Source organism: Oncorhynchus tshawytscha, linkage group LG15, assembly GCF_018296145.1.
Source record: "Oncorhynchus tshawytscha isolate Ot180627B linkage group LG15, Otsh_v2.0, whole genome shotgun sequence".
NCBI lineage: Eukaryota > Metazoa > Chordata > Actinopteri > Salmoniformes > Salmonidae > Oncorhynchus > Oncorhynchus tshawytscha.
The window spans coordinates 8,290,373-8,310,459 of record NC_056443.1 but is presented as its reverse complement, the minus strand read 5'-3'; the positions used below and the strand labels follow the sequence as shown (position 1 = coordinate 8,310,459).

The window sequence follows — 20,087 nt, the reverse complement described above, 5'->3', positions numbered from 1 at the left end:
TTAGAACCAGGTATAAACAGGAAACGCAGAATGTCTGACATTCTCTTTCAACAGATTGAAGCTGTCTAACAATATTATAATGTAGACTACCTTGAGAGTTGTTACAAAAATACTCAGTGACCGAAACTGGACTCTTGCTGCAGTAAAAACAATTAACCAATGGTTAACAAATCCAATTAAATACTTTCTTTGTACCAACAACAAAGATGACATTCTATGTAATTACATTTGTGGTTTTGTAAAATACAGCAGGTACATCTATGAAATACTTCAGTTATATCAAAAACATATACAGCTGAAGTCGGAAGTTTACATACACTTAGGTCGGAGTCATTAAAACTAGTTTTTCAACCACTCAACCAAACTATAGGTTTGGCAAGTCGGTTAGGACATCTGCTTTGTGCATGACACAAATAATCTTTCTAGCAATTGTTTACAGACAGATTATTTCACTTATAATTGACTGTATCACAATTCCAGTGGGTCAGAAGTTTACATACACTAAGTTGACTGTGCCTTTAAACAGCTTGGGAAATTCCAGAAAATTATGTCATGGCTGTAGAAGCTTCTGGTAGGCTAATTGACATAATTTGAGTCAATTGGAGGTGTACCTGTGGATGTATTTCCAGGCCTACCTTCAAACTCAGTGCCTCTTGGCTTGACATCATGGGAAAATCAAAAGAAATCAACCAAGACCTCAGAAAACAAATTGTAGACCTCCACAAATCTGGTTCATCCTTGGGAGCAATTTCCAAACGCCTGAAGGCATAACCTGAAAGGCCACTCAGCAAGGAAGAGGCCACTGCTCCAAAACCACCATAAAAAAAGCCAGACTACAGCTTACAACTGCACATCGGGACAAAGATTGTACTTTTTGGAGAAATATCCTCTGGTCTGATGAAACAAAAATAGAACTGTTTGGCCATAATGACCATCGTTAGGTTTGGAGGAAAAAGGAGGAGGATTGCAAGCCGAAGAACACCATCCCAACCGTGAGTCACGGGGGTTGCAGCATCATGTTGTGGGGGTGCTTTGCTGCAGGAAGGACTGGTGCACATCACAAAATAGATAGAAAATTATGTGGATGGAAAATTGTGGATATATTGAAGCAACATCTCAAGACGTCATGCATGAAGTTAAAGCTTGGTCGCAAATGGGTCTTCCAAATGGACAATGACCCCAAGCATACTTACAAAGTTGTGGCAAAATGGCTTAAGGACAACAAAGTCAAGGTACTGGAGTGGCCATCACAAAGCCCTGACCTCAATCCTATTGAAAATGTGTGGGCAGAACTGAAAAAGTGTGTGCGAGCAAGGGGGCCTTACAAACCTGACTCAGTTACACAAGCTCTGTCAGGAGGAATGGGACAAAGTTCACTCAATTTATTGTGGGAAGCTTGTGGAAGGCTACCCGAAATGTTTGACCCAAGTTAAACAATTTAAAGGCAATGCTACCAAATACTAATTGAGTGTATAAACTTCTGACCCACTGGGAATGTGATGAAATAAATAAAAGCTGAAGTAAATCATTCTCTCTACTATTATTCTGACATTTCACATTCTTAAAATAAAGTGCTGACCTAAGACAGGGAATTTTTACTAGGATTAAATGTCAGGAATTGTGAAAAACTGAGTTTAAATGTATTTGGCTAAGGTGTATGTAAACTTCTGACTTCAACTGTATATTTTTAAATATACATAACCTAGACAGGTACAGTACAAATACATAATTTATGTTCTATGAGATGAGATGGTCAGGCACAGCCCGTTGTTGGTTCCTGCAAATCTAGTGTTTGTGTGTGTCTGTGAGTAACGTGAGGGATCAGGGGAGATTGTCTCAAACTGTCACAGCCGTGTCTCTCTCTCTGTGTTGTTGTAGTCTGTTGTGGAAGTCTGTAGCGATTGGTCCGAGTTGGAGGCTAGGACCTCCTCTTTCCTGAGTGCCTCCAGTTCTGCTCCGCCATTGGCCACTTGGTGGGCACTGCATTCCTCTCTCCGCAGGTGTTGTTTGAGCAGCACGAATCCCAGTATACACAGCAGAAAGGAAACTGTCCTCAGGCCCATAGTCAGACCCAGGTAAGCTATCCTGAGGAGAGAGAGAGACCAAGGGATACACACACTCAGAGACTTGACATTACACTGGTGCTTCCAAGTGGCAAGTCTACTGGTGTTGCCTTCAATATTGGCTTGAAAATCAATGTTCAGCATCTGATGTTATAGAGGCTACGCCTCTCCAACATTATCACTTTGAAGTAAGTGTGTTGTCTGTGTGTGATTGTGTATCAGGCTTGACCAGGGCCCTGTTTCAGAAAGCAGGTTTAGTGAAAACTCAGTTAGTTGACTCAGAGTTGAAGGAAACTCTGGGTTTACGGTTTCACAAAGCCAGTTCAGCTTAACTCTGAGTCAGTTACTATGGCAACATACTCTGTGAAGCTAACCTGCTCACTGGCAGGTTTTCTTCAACTAACCCAGAGTTTCTCTCCTCTTTAGCTGAAGTCTGCAGACTGAAGGAGGTGTCAGACATGGCGAGTCCCTTTCTTGAAGAGCCAGTTGTTATTGAAGCACAAACACTCTGCAGAAATCTCCGTCAGGAGATGGTGATCAGACCCCGCTTGGATGTTTTATCCTTCCCTGATGATTATCTGTGGGCTTTTCCATTTTTCTGCACAATCGATCATTCATCTGAACAATATTCTCAACCCTCATATCGTTCATATGACACATCGTGGACATGCTCTCAGTTCGGAACAAATTCTTTGTGTTGCACTTTGCCAACGGGAGTTTTCTATATAACATCGGTGACTCTGAGCATATTTCCATGGCAACCGTCTATCAGGCTATCTATCATCATGTACACTTTTGTGGTGTTCCCAAGTCACAGACCCACAAGACTCATCAAAGAAGAATTCCACAGAATTGCCGGTATCAGTCTAAGCAATTATTTATTTATTTAGTATGAAGCTTTGAGACGTGAAGCACTAAATCAGTTAAGTTTATATATTTGAGGGTTTCCAGGTGTGATTGGCTGCATAGACGACACTCATTCCTGTCACAGCTCCTTCAGTAAAATGAAGGAGATTATGTGAATAGGAAGTTTTACAACAGCATTTAATGGGCAGGTAGGCCTAAATAGTAGCCTTTAGCATTCCAAATGAAAGATACTTCACAATACAGCCACTGCAGCATATTACTCTTCTGCACTGTGAAGATCACAAGTGATGCAGCCCACATCATCAGCAACGTAGAAGCAAAGTGGCCTGGGTCTGTGCATGACTCGCAATTTCTTTTGTGGGTGTACATTGAGCGCTAGATTTGCCCGTGGGGAGTTATATAAAGCTATATCCTATTATAATCTATATTTTGCTTACTCCTATTGCAACTGAAAATGTAAACTGTATCCTCGTATTATCATAGGAGAATTCAATGGTTACTTGCTCGGTGACAGAGGATACCCCTGCCAACCCTATTTTCTGACCCCTTACCCCGATCCTGAGCCCAGCTCGCAGTAACGATCCTGACCACCCCGCTGATGCACGAGATGGAAGAGCAGTCAGAGACACAATATTCTACCACAATTTTTGATTGACCCTTCACCTCCCCAGTGTCAAATAAAGACAATATGCCTTTATTTTTATGAAGTCTTCTTTATTTCCTGCAAGTACAAATGCAGTACAGTAGTTAGTATTGTTTTATGTTCAAACAAAGTAAAATTCTCCACCTGTGGGCACCTCACCCACATTTAACTGATGTTCTACCTGTGGGCAGCTCACCCACCTTTAACTGATGTTCTACCTGTGGGCAGCTCACCCACCTTTAACTGATGTTCTACCTGTGGGCAGCTCACCCACCTTTAACTGATGTTCTACCTGTGGGCACCTCACCCACCTTTAACTGATGTTCTACCTGTGGGCAGCTCACCCACCTTTAACTGTTGTTCTACCTGTGGGCACCTCACCCACCTTTAACTGATGTTCTACCTGTGGGCACCTGACCCACCTTTAACTGATGTTCTACCTGTGGGCACCTCACCCACCTTTAACAGATGTTCTACCTGTGGGCACCTCACCCACCTTTAACTGATGTTCTACCTGTGGGCACCTGACCCACCTTTAACTGATGTTCTACCTGTGGGCACCTCACCCACCTTTAACAGATGTTCTACCTGTGGGCACCTCACCCACCTTTAACTGATGTTCTACCTGTGGGCACCTCTCCACCTTTAACTGATGTTCTACCTGTGGGCACCTCACCCACCTTTAACTGATGTTCTACCTGTGGGCACCTCACCCACCTTTAACTGATGTTCTACCTGTGGGCACCTCACTCACCTTTAACTGATGTTCTACCTGTGGGCACCTCACTTACCTTTAACTGATGTTCTACCTGTGGGCACCTCACTCACCTTTAACTGATGTTCTACCTGTGGGCACCTCACCACCTTTAACTGATGTTCTACCTGTGGGCACCTCACCACCTTTAACTGATGTTCTACCTGTGGGCACCTCACCCACCTTTAACTGATGTTCTACCTGTGGGCACCTCACCACCTTTAACTGATGTTCTACCTGTGGGCACCTCTCCACCTTTAACTGATGTTCTACCTGTGGGCACCTCTCCACCTTTAACTGATGTTCTACCTGTGGGCACCTCTCCACCTTTAACTGATGTTCTACCTGTGGGCACCTCTCCACCTTTAACTGATGTTCTACCTGTGGGCACCTCTCCACCTTTAACTGATGTTCTACCTGTGGGCACCTCACCCACCTATAACTGGTGTTCTACCTGTGGGCACCTCTCCACCTTTAACTGATGTTCTACCTGTGGGCACCTCTCCACCTTTAACTGATGTTCTACCTGTGGGCACCTCTCCACCTTTAACTGATGTTCTACCTGTGGGCACCTCTCCACCTTTAACTGATGTTCTACCTGTGGGCACCTCACCCACCTATAACTGGTGTTCTACCTGTGGGCACCTCTCCACCTTTAACTGATGTTCTACCTGTGGGCACCTCTCCACCTTTAACTGATGTTCTACCTGTGGGCACCTCACCCACCTATAACTGGTGTTCTACCTGTGGGCACCTCTCCACCTTTAACTGGTGTTCTACCTGTGGGCACCTCTCCACCTTTAACTGATGCTCCAGCAGTTGTATTTCTATTTTTTAAATCTGCAGCCTTGTGGTCAATTTCTAAATGACATTTTTCCATTTGTTTCTCTAAGTACACCTTGTACCGCTGTTTCACAGAGAGCTATAGGAACACAGGAAAAAATGACACTGAATTTCACAGTGCCAGGTCTAGTTAGTTTCATTGTAAGTCATGGGCCCATGCTGAACATCTTACTGAGAGTAAGTTGGGCTGTGGAGGTGGATGGACCCTCTTCCTCTTTGTAATTTCCAGCATTGCTCTGTTAGAGAAAAAGAAGGTGCACGTTTTATTATGGTACAACACTATCATCAACTGTTAGATGTGATTTTTAAGGTGTAAACCTCAATGGGTCTCTCTGCATCTTCCCTCTCTGTTGGCAGCTGACAAGGTGTCTCCATCATCATCATCATCATCATCATTTTGGTGTTCTACTCCAACCCATTATGAAAAATCTGTGGAATATTAAGAGTACTTACAACTGCATGGAAGTCTGTTATGGCAGAAGGCTCCACCAGACAGATTACACCTTCAGTAACTGGTAGAAGATGAAGATTAGACAGTTCAACTGCAACTTTACCCAGAAAAGTGCCCCACCACATTTGAAGTTTGATTTTACAACAGTGTGCAGGTCACATCACAACCTTTCTAATGTATAACTCTTGAGTCACCTTTAAAATAGAATGATGTCGTCTGAAGGACAACTAAGAATCTGAAAAAGTAACAGCAGTCAATTACAAAAGAATTGTACCACTGCAAGAAAATCACTGAGTCACTGAGGGTAACACTGGCAAAAGGATGAATATACATATCAATCATTTGAATAACTAACCTCTTATGTAGGCCCTTGTGCCCTGGGGGGGTGGTTGGGTCAGATGAGCTTCCTACAGAGATGCCTTCAGGAATAGGTCGCCCACTGTTTTGACTGAGGGCCATCTCTTCAGCCTCTGAGTGGTGGTAGACCCCCACTTGTTTTTCAGCCCTCAGCCTTTTTTCTATTGGCTATAATGCAGGTCAAATTTGACCAGTAAGCACAAATTTGGAGACTTGTACATATAAAGGCATTTAGGTGTTACTTTTTAATAGACAATATTAAATACTGGCAGTGCTGGGATGGCTGAAAAAGTAACTTTTTTTGCTTAGAACATTTCACTAACTACTTAAATATATCACATGTTGAATGTAGCCACTGAATGCTGTTTATTTAGGTAGGGTAGGCTAAACAACATCACAATTGCTTGTCATGAAATTATACCTTACCTGTTTGAAGACTATTTTTATATTTCATCTTCAGTTGCCGCCAAGTACGTTTTGTGCTTGTTGGTTTGCACCTGCATAAATATTAAACACACACACAATATATAGAAATGTTGAATATGTGGAACACTCAAGATAAAAAAAAAAAAATGTAAAAAATGTTTTCAATTAATACTCACGCATAGACTCGGTCAGCAACTTTCTGCCACGCCAGCTCACGTTCTTCTCCTGCTGCTGCATTGCTGTTTTTCTTAAATATATACTCATATTCTGCATACGCATTCATTAATATTTCTAACTCCACTGGGGAGAAGTAGGAAGCTCGAGCCCTTTTTTTCTCCTGTTGCCATGATGAATCATGTTATCTGTGTTCCATTGAGGGCTTTTCATATCCTCGTGCTTTACTCAGGGTTAACTTAACTCAGAGTTGATTGAACTAATTCTTATCACCTGTTCTGAAAGCGAAAACCTTTGACAGCTCAGAGTTAGTCAACCCAGAGTTCAGGTTTAAACTCAGAGTTTGTTTAACCTGCTTTCTGAAACAGGGCCCAGTAGTGTGTATGTGTGCATTACCTGTATGCTGTAGTGTTGTATATCCGACAGGCTCCTCTCCCTCCGCATCTCTTCTGGCCCCACTTCAGACACGTGGTGTCGATGACCGCCCCAAAGTAGATGGGCGCTGGGATGCCCGCTGTTATAACACAAATACACACAAAATGATCTACCAGTAATACGGAGGTGGCTAATCTTGGTCATGGAAACGGGCAGTTTGTGCAGAATTGTGTTCCAACCCAGAGCTAACACAACTGATTCACAAGTAATACTTTTGGATTTTGTTCAGGGTTTTAATCCTAATAGAAGCTGATTAGTGGAGAAATGTGTGACTTGGAAACAAACTGGCTGCAACTAGTTTTATATCAGTGTTGCTAAGCTGCAGAGCGCTGGCTGTAGGACTGGTATGGCTTGATCAGACAGGAGTAGGAGGAAGTTGCCCCTAGACGCTGATCTAAGGTCAGTTTTGTGCCCCCCACCTGTTAACATTTTGGGTAGTAAACTGATCCTAGATCTGTGATCTGACAGTATTGACTCACCAAGTGTACGTGTGGACAGAGTATGGAACCCCAGAGCTAAGGACTTCAGTTGAGGCTTGATACACCTGCATGGGAGAACACCATCATCAACATGAACTTTAACATAACTATGAATACAGATAATAGACATAGATCTGAAAATATTATACATGAAATGAAAGCATCCACAATTGAGTTATGGTTCATTATTAAGTTTGCATACTCAAGACAGCTTTAAAGGTCAACTCAAAAGACTATTGTTGTTGACATACAGTTAGCTGACTTATGACGTTCTCTGACGTAGCCAGTGTGTACCAAAGAGTGAGTACTACTGGCTTCCGTTGGTAGAGCAAGGTAGTTCACCATCAGAAAGGTCTGCCCTTACTACCTTGCTATTCAGCTGTTCTTTCAAGAGAACACAGAAGAAGCAGACCCAACTCAGACAACTAAGACGCTCTAAAAATATCAAAACAAAAAGCAAATAGGGCACTGCCAGTAACTTAATTTGTCCCAGTAAGGGCAACACATTTCATCGGGGTCAGCTGATCGAGCTTTGGGCAGATCTGCTGGATTTTTGGCGTGTGTGTGTGTGTGTGTGTGTGTGTATGATTTTGTCTGTGTGTGTGTACATTTGCTAATTAAGGACTAGTTTTAGCCAGTAACAGTTTTGCTCCAAATCACATTCTACTTTTCTGATATACAGTGAAGTCCTCTATTGCTGACTTTCCTGTAACCTCTTTGAAGTATGCCGTGGGATAAAGATTTAAATCAAATATAAATAAAGTGTACTGAATCTATGTTTACTACTATAACCCTGAATAGACACACAGGGAGAGAGCAGGAAGAACAATGAGCTGACTCAGAAAAACTTCTCTCTCAGTCCAGTCAAGACCACGAATCTAGAGGACGTAATTCAATCATCTGAAAACGCTATTTGACCGTCTCCTCGCCCTCTATAAAGTCTGTTGCAACCTTATTTACAATGACGGCCTAGGAACAGTGGGTTAACTGCCTTGTTCAGGAGCAGAACGACAGATTTTTACCTTGTCAGCTTAGTGATTCGTTCTAGCAACCTTTCGGTTAACGGCCCAACGCGCTAACCGCTAGACTACCTGCCACCCTGACGTCATAATACCTATAAAACCTAGCGGTCAAACAGGGAAATGGTTCCAATCGTTTTTGCACCATTCATTTTTCCCTATTGGGGATTTTAGAAACACTTAGAATTAGGGCTGTGTTTCGTGTAGGCCTACCCTGGCGTGACGTTTTGATAACTGTAAATCTCTCTAAGACAAGGGGACTTTTATCGATATATTTGCCTGTATTTACCTCCCAAAAAGGAAACGCTAATTAGCTGTTAATGGTGGGAAAACGATTGGAACCAATTCCCTGTTCGACGAATATTATGACTCTATAGAGGCTCTCTCTATTTACATTTTCTTCTTCTCAATTGGCAGATCCCTCCTGATGACCCGGTTGGACATGACTCCAGCCAATAAAGTTGGAAGTCCCACACAGTTGACTACATTAAAATGGTGGAAGTCCTCAATGGCACTGCCCATGCTAATATGGCCTTTTGACCACTAGAGGCCTCTATCGTTCTCTATGGTGGCAACACGGTCCTTTAAGGCCGGATTTCAATCTGATCGCGATTTGTCTGCTATGCAGCTTTTAAAGGCAATGTTTCCGCGTTCGTCGTACACACTGCATATGTCAGCTCAATCAAAAATGATCACGAAATGGTGCATTGTAGACAAAGCGCAGTTGAATTGAATCCCGGCCTAAGTCTGATACACAGACCACATTCAACTTCTGTCAGCCACTCTGTCACCCATTGTGAGCCCATTTCACAGGTTAGCTTTTCTTCAGTGGTGTAAAGTACTTAAGGAAAAATACTTTAAAGTACTACTTAAGTTGTTTTTTGGGGGAAATGGTACTTTACTATTAATATTTTGACTACTTTTACTTCACTACATTCGTAAAGAAAATAATGTACATTTACTCCATACATTTTCCCTGACAATCAAAGGACAGGAAAATTGTCAAATTCAAGCACAGGCCTCCCGGGTGGCGCAGTGCTAGCTGTGCCACCAGAGACTCTGGGTTCGAGCCCAGGCTCTGTCGCAGCCGGCCGCGACCGGGAGGTCCATGGTGGCGACGCACAATTGGCCTAGCGCCGTCCGGGTTAGGGAGGATTTGGCCGGCAGGGATATCCTTGTCTCATCGCGCACTAGCGACTCCTGTGGCGGGCCGGGCGCAGTGTGTGCTGACCAGGTCGCTAGGTGCACGGTGTTTCCTCCGACACATTGGTGGACGCATGGCTCTCAACCTTCGTCTCTCCCGAGCCCATACGGGAGTTGTAGCGATGAGAAAGACAGTAACTACTACTAATTGGATACTACGAGAAGGGGGGGTAAAAAAATAAATTAATTAAAGCACCTATCAAGAGAACACATGGTCATCCCTTCTGGCCTGGCAGACTCACTAAACACAAATGTATTGTTTTGTAAATAATGTCTGAGTGTTGGAGTGTGCCCCTGGCTATCCATACATTTTAAAAACAAGAAATTGGTGCCGTCTGCTTTGCTTAATATAAGGAATTTTAAATGATTTATACTTTTACTTTGGATGCTTATATTTTAGAAATTACAATGACTTTTGATACTTAACTATATTTCAAACCAAATACTTTTAGATTTTTACTCAAGTAGTATTTTACTGGCTGACTTTGACCTTTACTTGATTAATTGTCGATTAAGGTATCTATACTTTTACTCAAGTATGACAATTGGGTACTTTTTCCACCACTGGTTTCTCAGTAGCCATGGTTACACCTTGCATTAACATGTGGTTGTCATCATCCGATCAAGATGATCCGATCACTATCTGATCGAGATCTGTTGCGTCTACACATGGTAATATCGGTCTCTTATCTGCCCACTTCGTCCCTACTGTGATCAGATTCCCTGGTCCCTCCCTGTATGCAAATGAACCCGACCTGCCTTGGACCTCCCATTATGACACAAGCTGTATTAAATCGACAGAAAACAGCACGCTTTTATAGTCAATAGTTTTAGACTCTCATCATTACAGCCTACTTTGGTTATCCAACGATTTAAGGCATAATAGACTTACTGTCCCGATAACTATTCAGAGAATCTCTCCAATCCCTAAAAACGTCACCACACAAACAAGCTGAGTGTCTGGATGTATGTACAAAATACAATTATCGCACAGTATAAATAAAAATGACACTTAGGCCCTAATGCACACAGTAAAAACAGAAACAGGTTAAGTTACAGAGTAAGCTACAAAGTGCATCTCTGAATTCCTTGGCCTTTCTGTTGCCTAAGATGTTTTCAAATATTAGAACCCCTTTTCTCTTATTCAGGATAATATCCCTTCATAAATATCTTTATTTCTACATGCCATTTTAATCAGAGCTGGACGCGGTATTGGACTGTGGCGTGCCAGTTGGCACTTGGTTTCTAAAGACTGGCTGGTGTGGTTTTTTTAAGAGGCCGGGGCAACCGTGACATTGGCCAAATTTATACACTTTCATTGTTCGAATTCATTTACACCAAGGATATTCGTACAAGATGCGTCTTCGACTACCTCCGGAGGCAGTCAAAGATGCAATCACAACCAGATCATAATGCGTATTTTGATTGTCTACACCTGTCGACCAATGTGGGCACAATCAGAATGTGGCATAATCAGGACAACGGACGCATGTTAGAACCAGGTACAAACGGGGCTTCTGATTATTTCCCCTTTAAGGTGCCTTGTCGTAGTCCCAGATTTCTTTGTGCTTTCTTGCCAACTGCTATGACCATCCTTTCTTGTTTGAGTGTATGTGTGTGTGTCACTGACCTGATGAGGACCATGTAGCCTGGCGTGCCACCCAGGGAGATGATAAAGGAAGTGATGACAGAAAGAGCCAGGAAGTAAGGGAAGACACGGTCACAGTTGTCTCTGTGAGGACAGTGGCCTACACTGGCTGTCAGGTTCCCACTGCTCATTCCTGCTGCCACCACACAGCTACAGTTAGAGAACACCTGCAGAGGCACACACACACACAGAGACATGTACAGAGACACGCACAGAGACACGCACAGAGACACGCACACACACAAAAGTTATCCATAAACCCACCAGGGTGCGAGTCAATTCCGACTGCAATCATACTGAAATTAAAATTGAATTGACCCCACCCTGTTGCTCACGAGTTTATGAATCAATAATATGATATCAGTTTGCATCTCAAATGGCACCCTATTCCCTATATAGTGTACTACTTTTAAACAGAGCCCAAAAGTAGTACACTATATAGGGAAGGGGGTGCCATTTTGGGATGCAGCCTCAGTGCTGGCAATGATCCTCATCTCACCGTGTTCTTCCCTAATCCTGTGGAGGTCTGGCAGCCAGCCAGGCAGGGAGAGACGTACGTGATGCCGTTTTCTCCACAGACAGGGTCCCAGTCTCTGCCTGAACAAACACAGTCGGAGTTACAGGCTGAGAATACTGAGCGCTCCTCATACGATACACCACCCACCCTGAGAGAGAGAAAGAAAGAGGGGGAGAAATAAAGAGAATGAGAGAGAGAGAGGGAAAGAGAGAAAGGGAAAAGTGGGGTTGTTATTACAGTTTTTTTCAATTGCTAACATGCATTGGTCAACACTGAAGTCACATTGTCAAAACGCTTCACACAGTCAGCGAAACAGAAGTGTATGTGGATCAAACTGGGAATCATTTTTCATTGTTTTCACACAAAATGCATTAAATGACCACATTCTCCGTAAACCAAGAACTCTTTTCTCATTCATACTCCACCACCTGCAAAACAACATATTTGCAGCACGTTTTCAAATGCTAACACACTGTTTCCAAAACTGTTACAAACACATTCAAAACAGAAGGATGAAAAATGTTGTGCATTTCTGCAGTAACCAGATTGAAACATATAGAAAATCTCAGAAGACTATTTCATCATTCCAAACACAGCTGATTGCAATTTCAGCCTGAAGCCTACCCAAGTGTCCTGTTTTTAGTCTCGTTACCAAACAGACAAAAGAGGGCGGCTTTGGAATGATTTAGTTCAGAAACATGGCTCAAGGAAGACAGGTTGGTGGGGAAAGAAGAGTGGCAGGGAGAGGGAGAATGTGTGGAGGACAAAGGAGAGGAAGACCAAGAGCGGTGGTCTCTGATGAGAAAAGGGCCACAATTATTGACCATGTTGTAAACCATGGTCTCACTTTGAGAGAGGCAACCAAATCTGCAACCAAATCTGCAGTGTTCAACAGTTGCATCAATAGTACGAATTTTCCGGCAAAACAACAGGTGAGATGTGCATCCTTCAATAATAATTTAACTACATGTTACAGTACAATACAGTATGTTCACATTTTTACATGTACTGACATTTTGAAATATATTGATTATTTTGTGTTGCTGGCAGACAATATCACTTTTGGGAATGTAAATACGGTCAGCACAACGACAATTGCCAGAGTCCTAGAGAATCATAAGGATGAAGCAGTTGAACACTGTACCCTTCGAGAGAAACGGTGAACGTGTGAAAGAACTCTGGTATCAATATGTCCAGGTAAGATGTCTGTTCAATAACCCAACATCGTACATACACAGCTACGCATAATGTAAAGTACTTAAAACTGTGGCTTTACTCTATTTTAGAGAGTAATGGAGATGGAAGCCAGGCAAACTGCACATCCATTCATCTTTGTGGATGAAGTTGGATTCAACCTGGCAAAAACACACCCCAGGGGAAGAAATGTGATTGGACAGAGAGCAACCCTGGATGTCCCAGGCCAGAGAGGAGCTAACATCACAATGTGTGCAGCACTGTCCAATGATGGTTTGCTGTTACACAAACCACTCATTGGCCCCTACAATACAGAGGCTCATTTATTTTCTGGATGACCTGCATAATCGACTTGTGCCAGCGGTGGAGAGAGGGGCCAGAAACTCCCCTACCTTCGTTGTTGTGTGGGATAATGCAGCATTCCACCACTCTGCTGCAGTCAGACTGGTTTGCTGCACATCTCAGGATGTCAGTACTATTCCTGCCTCCATACTCCCCCTTCCTAAACCCCATAGAGGAGTTTTTCTCTGCGTGGAGGTGGAAGGTTTATGACCACCATCCACATGACCAGATGTCCTTACTGGATGCCATGAATGTGGGGTGTGGAGACACTTCTCCTGACGACTGCCAGGGTGTGGAGACACTTCTCCTGACGACTGCCAGGGTGTGGAGACACTTCTCCTGACGACTGCCAGGGTGTGGAGACACTTCTCCTGACGACTGCCAGGGTGTGGAGACACTTCTCCTGACGACTGCCAGGGTGTGGAGACACTTCTCCTGACGACTGCCAGGGTGTGGAGACACTTCTCCTGACGACTGCCAGGGTGTGGAGACACTTCTCCTGACGACTGCCAGGGTGTGGAGACACTTCTCCTGACGACTGCCAGGGTAGGATTAAACATTCCAGAAGATACTTCCCAAGATGCATCGCCAGAGAAGACATAAGATGTGATGTTAATGAGAACTTGTGGACAAATGCAGGAGGGAGAACTAGAACCCACACAGTACTGTACAGCATGAGTGATTTTACTATATATGTAGTTTTTTTTGTAATTATTATTGCAGCCCTGAAATTTCAGGAATTTGTTTTTTTGTTTCAACTTATTTTTCACAAGTAAACTACTACATGCAAAGATGCAGACAAAATAAAGGCTATTGCAGCAATGTTCTGCATCGGATTCATTCTTGTTACATTGACTGTCCTAAAGTATAAGTGAAAAGGTGTTATTTATGTTGTAAAAATCATTCAAACTTCAAAGAGAAGTTAATTTATGTAATGCTCCCTGTTAGTGTTTTTTTTAGGTCAGTGTGTTATGAGTGACAATGTATGCTTTCTGAGTGAGAATTATTGCCAGTTATGGTCAAACAAGTTTATTTTGAGACATGAATGAAGTGGTTTGAGTGAGTTTGAGGTAAGCTTAACTGTTCGGCTAAAATGCATGTTGGTAATGCAGACTGTGAAGAGTTTTGAAAAAGTGGCTTCAGCATTGACCGCATGTTAGCAATTTTAAAAAACGACTAGATTTTAATTTATAGTGCTTTTCTTTATACAGAATCTAATGGATACAGACATGACTTGACCTCTGCCTGCTCAGATACAGAAGGTGGAATGTGTATTTAATCAAATGCCTAATACATAATATAAATGCAACAAGTGTTGGTCCCATGTTTCATGACCTGAAATAAAATATCTCAATGTTCCATCTGCACAAAAAGCATATTTCTCAAATGCTGTGCACAAATTTGTAAGCATTTTATCATTTGTCAAGATAGTCCACCCCCCTGACAGGTGTGGCATATCAAGAAGCTGATTAAACAGCATGATCATTACACAGATGCACTTTGTGCTAGGGATAATAAAAGGCCACTCTAAAATGTGCAGTTTTGTCACCCAACACAATGCCACAGATGACCTCAAGTTTTGAGGGGGCATGCTGACTGCAGGAATGTCCACCAAATCTGTTGCCAGAGATCTAATGTTAATTTCTCTACCACATCCTCGGTGCGGCAGGTAGCCTAGTGGTTAGAGTGTTGGACTAGTAACCGAAATGTTGCAAGATCGAATCCCTGAGCTGATGAAAACAATCTGTTGTTCTACCCCTGAACAAGGCAGTTAACCCACTGCTCCTAGGCTGTCATTGAAAATAAGAATTTGTTCTTAACTGTCTTGCCTAGTTAAATAAATGAGAGAATTTGGCAGTATGTCCAACTCGCCTCATCACCGCAGGCCATGTGTAACCACGCCAGCCCAAGAACTCCACATCTGGCTTCTTCACCTGTGGGATTGTCTGAGACCAGCCACTCGGACAGCTGATGAAACAGGAGTATTTCTGTCTGTAATAAAGCCCTTTTGTGGGGGAAAACCCATTCTGATTGGGTGGGCCTATGGCTGCGCCCCTGCCCAGTCATGTGAAATCCATAGATTAGGGCCTAATGAATTTATTTCAATTGACTGATTTTCATATATGAACTGTAACTCAGCAAAATCGCTTAAATTGTTGCATGTTACGTTTACCGATTCAATGAATGTTATCAACCAAATTCAGTGCCGGTTAAGATATTGACATTAGCAGCAAACAGCCTTGACAGAACCAGGGGGGAGAAATCCCTGATTTGCTATTCTAGACCACATCTCTCCAGTGTTAGAGGTATGCTGTCCTCTAGGAGCAATTATTAGCATACACACTCCAACATGTTACCTGTTAGTGATGCTGGGAATAGAACATTTACAGAGGGTAAATACTGTATGTACTTAAGGGCAACTTCTATCCAGAGCTCTCTCTGTGTGTGTGTGTGTGTGTGTGTGTGTGTGTGTGTGTGTGTGTGTGTGTGTGTGTGTGTGTGTGTGTGTGTGTGTGTGTGTGTGTGTGTGTGTGTGTGTGTGTGTGTGTGTGTGTGTGTGTGTGTGTGTGTGTGTGTGTGTGTGTGTGTGTGTGTGTGTGTGTCCCACCTGTTGTAGGGCAGCGTGATCCCAGCCACTTTGATGTTCTCGCAGCTCATGACGAAGAAGAAGAGGGATAGGAAGTAGCCTATCAGAGAAGTGCCGAACGCAAACTTGGCTGCTCCCATGATGCTCAGCTTCAGCCTCTTCATGAGCAGGCCGCCAGTGAAAATTCCCAACGCCACGGCAGGGATGTTGATTGTACCTGGAACAAACACACAAACAACACACACTCTGTAAACATTAAGACATGGGTCTCATTCTTTAGAAATATTCTTAATTCCTAGTCATGGAGGATTTAGGCCAGCACTAAGGTCTTGACGATAGGTTCAATGGGACTGAAACACCATGTAAACCAGCCAAAGCCCTAAACCAGGCATAGACTTCCACACAATACCATACTGTAGCTTTTTGCTACCTTTCATATCACAGTAGCTAAAAGTCTACCTTTTATGCCAGTGCTATTCCACCACCCAATACAGCCCCATACATACAGCACAGCAGAGTAGAACCAGGCCATACCGCCTGAGACTCAGCCTTTGATATAGTTGACAGTAGAGAGAACACACAGTAGCGCTGTCCAACTCCCACTCAAAGACCAAAGCTCTTGGTCTATTTCATACATCAATGTACAGATATCATATTCTATCTGTCCCTTCTATTACTGTAGTTATGCTAGATATTGCATTCCCTTTCATACATAACATGCAATGGCCAGGTAAATAGTGTAACGAGGCCTATTTAGATCAGCATTCACATTTGAGGGTTGAATCATAACACATTGTATAGCTCAATAAAACAGCACCTTTGATCTCCTACTGCTTGATCTAGTATTAACAATACTGTATGCATGTGCTTTTCTATGCATGTGCTCTTCTATGCATGTGCTTTTCTATGCATGTGCTCTTCTATGCATGTGCTTTTCTATGCCTGTGCTCTTCTATGCATAAAGCGAGTCCTTTTAAGTTTCACATCTAAATTGAACAAGCTCATGCAGGAGATGAACCAAGGCCAGTGTTGGGGGTAAGGCATTACAAAGTTATGGGTTAGAGCACTCCGATTACTTTTCTGTGGTAACGAGTTACTTAACAGGTAGATTTTTCTATTTAATTAATCAGTTACTTAATTACGTTTTCAAATAAGCAAGTCATTATTTTTACAATATTATGTCCTTTTTTTTGTTTTGTTTCTATCTAGTGAGATGGCAGAGACAATTATAGCCTTTACATCGTGGGAGAATTCCCATTAAATTGGTAGGGGAAAAGGACAGGAACGCCACAGTAAAATGCTAACTCTGCCTCGGGGTTAAGAGCCTGTCAGCTGCAAAGAACTCCACTTTACATATCAAGAAGCACCTTCAGACTTTTTCCTTGTGCGTTATAACGTTAAATAGATATTTTGGAGGAAAGCAGTGAAATGTATCAACAAGGTGTGATTGAAGGTCAGCTGTTTTATTTTGACTTTGAGTCATGAATGTTGTAATGTGCACACCTTGACCTTTTGAAAAGGCAACGCTCCTGTAACTTCTATGAAAATAATTCAACTAGTTGGTATCTAGACAATCTGGTTGTTGTGGTTCATAAATTGCATGTTTGGAAAGGGCTATTGCTCGTCTTAACTTGTGTGTTTTCATATCGCTCTGCCAAGTTTGTATCTGTGTATAAAACAGATTGGTAGCCAGTTATACTTGTATTGGAGCTCTCCTTTTACTGTGCCCAGTTAGTTTTATACAGTGCCTTCGCAAAGTATTCATACCCCTTGACTTTTTACACATTTCGTTGTGTTACAGCCTGAATCGTAGAAGGATTAAATTGAGATTTTGTGTAATTGACACACACACACACACACACACACACCAAAACCCCACAATTTCAAAGAAGAATGTGTTTTTTTTAGAAACGAATTCAAATCAAAAGCAGAAATGTCTTGACTCAATTAGTATTCAACACCTTTGTTATGGCAAGCCTACATAAGTTAAGGAGAAATGCACCTAGTCACTACAATGCACCTGTATCAATGCACCTAGTCACTACAAAGATACAGGTGTCTTTCCTAACTCAGCTGCCGGAGAGGAAGGAAACCGCTCAGGGATTTTACCATGATGCCAATGTTGACTTTAAAACAGTTAGAGTTTAATGGCTGTGATAGGAGAAAAGTGAGGATGGATCAACAACATTGTAGCTAATACCAACCTAAATTACAGAATGAAAAGAAGGAAGCCTGTACAGAATTAAAATATTCAAATCGCTAAATAATGTGGCAACGAAATGAACTTTATGTCCTGAATACAAAGTGTTATGTTTGGGGCAAATCACTCTTCATATTTTTAAGCATGGTGGTGGTTGCATCATGTTATGGGTACCGTACGCATGTCATCAGCAAGGACTAGGGAGTTTTTTAGGATTAAAAGAAATGGACTGAAGCTAAGCACAGGCAAAATCCTAGAGGAAAACCTGGTTCAGTCTGCTTTCCAACACACACTGGCAGACAAATTCACCTTTCAGCAGGACAATAAGCTAAAACACAAGGCCAAATGTACACTGGAGATGCTTACTAAAACGACATTGAAGGTTCCCGAGTTGTCTAGTTACAGTTTTCACTTAAATCGTCTTGAAAATCTTTGGTAAGACTTGAAAATGGCTGTCTAGCAATGATCATCAATCAACTTAAAAGATCTTGAATTTTTTTTTAAAGAATAATGTGCAAATGTTCTACAATCCAGATGTGCAAAGCTCTTAGAGACGTAACCAGAAAGACTCACAGCTGTAATCGCTGCAAAAGGTAATGCTAACATGTATTGACTGAGTGATGTGAATAATTACAGTATGTAGGTTAGATATTTCTCTATTACATTTCAATACATTTGAAACATTTTCTAAAAACATGTTTTCACTTTGTCATTATGGGGTATTGTGTGTAGATGGGTGAGAAATGTTTTTATTGAATCACTTTGTCATTATGGGGTATTGTGTGTAGATGGGTGAGAAATGTTTTTATTGAATCACTTTGTCATTATGGGGTATTGTGTGTAGATGGGTGAGAAATGTTTTTATTGAATCACTTTGAATTTCGGCTGTAACACATCAAAATGTGGAAACCAGTGGAGGCTGCTGAGGAGAGGACAGCTCATAATAATGGATGTAAATGGCATGGCATCAAACACATGGAAACCATTTGTGACGGTAGCCAATGGGCCAGGATGCCAGGGATCGGCAACATGTGGTCCGCAGGCCTAAACCTTACAGTGACTGATTTTCTGGGGGTAAAAAAAACACTGTAAAATCCCAAGGAATTCAGATAAAACAGAGTTTAATTTAATCTGTTCTTAAGTATCCCCCCCAAAAAAAAAAGTGATTGTCTCTCAATGTAATAAAGGTATGAAATTATTGTTATTTTCAAATACAACCTACTTTTAGGCTCAGTTGTGGTCAATTTGCAGTGTAAAAATGATTCTAATTACGTTTTTTATTTCACCTTTATTTAACCAGGTAAGCTAGTTGAGAACAAGTTCTCATTTACAACTGAGACATGGCCAAGATAAAGCAAAGCAGTGCGACACAAACAACAACACAGAGTTACACATGGAATAAAAAAAGTGTACAGTCAACAACACAATAGGAAAAAAAGAAAGTCTATATACAGTGTGTGCAAATGGCGTGAGGAGGTAAAGCAATAAATAGGCCATAGTAGCAAAGTAATGACAATTTAGCAGATTAACACTGGAGTGATAGATGAGCAGATGATGCACAAGTAGTGATACTGGTGTGCAAAAGAGCAGAAAAGTAAATAAAAACAATATGGGGATGAGGTAGGTAGATTGGATGGGCTATTTACATATGGACTATGTACAGCTGCAGCGATCGGTTAGCTGCTCAGATAGGAGATGTTTAAAGTTAGTGAGGGAAATATAAGTCTCCAGCTTCAGTGATTTTTGCAATTCCTTCCAGTCAGTGGCAGCAGAGAACTGTAAGGAAAGGCGGGCGAAAGGCTTTGGGGATGACCAGTGAGATATACCTGCTGGAGCGAGTGTTACGGGTGGGTGTTGTTATTGTGACCAGTGAGCTGAGATAAGG

General features: G+C 42.1%; 1 protein-coding gene across 2 annotated transcripts in view; it reads right to left on the bottom strand.

Annotated features, from left to right (window-relative positions):
• Window positions 1-1,622: 1,622 nt before the first annotated feature.
• Window positions 1,623-20,087, bottom strand: part of LOC112214327 (solute carrier organic anion transporter family member 1C1-like) — a 63,311-nt gene continuing 44,846 nt past the window's right edge. For both annotated transcript variants that reach the window (XM_042298066.1, XM_042298067.1), the window contains exons 10-15: window positions 16,024-16,219; window positions 11,862-12,027; window positions 11,345-11,529; window positions 7,493-7,557; window positions 6,975-7,092; window positions 1,623-2,085 (exon numbers count right to left, since the gene is read on the bottom strand). In XM_042298066.1, coding sequence (XP_042154000.1) covers window positions 1,845-2,085; window positions 6,975-7,092; window positions 7,493-7,557; window positions 11,345-11,529; window positions 11,862-12,027; window positions 16,024-16,219 — 971 coding nt within the window. In that variant the 3' untranslated portion in view covers window positions 1,623-1,844. The remainder of the gene's footprint in view (window positions 2,086-6,974; window positions 7,093-7,492; window positions 7,558-11,344; window positions 11,530-11,861; window positions 12,028-16,023; window positions 16,220-20,087) is intronic.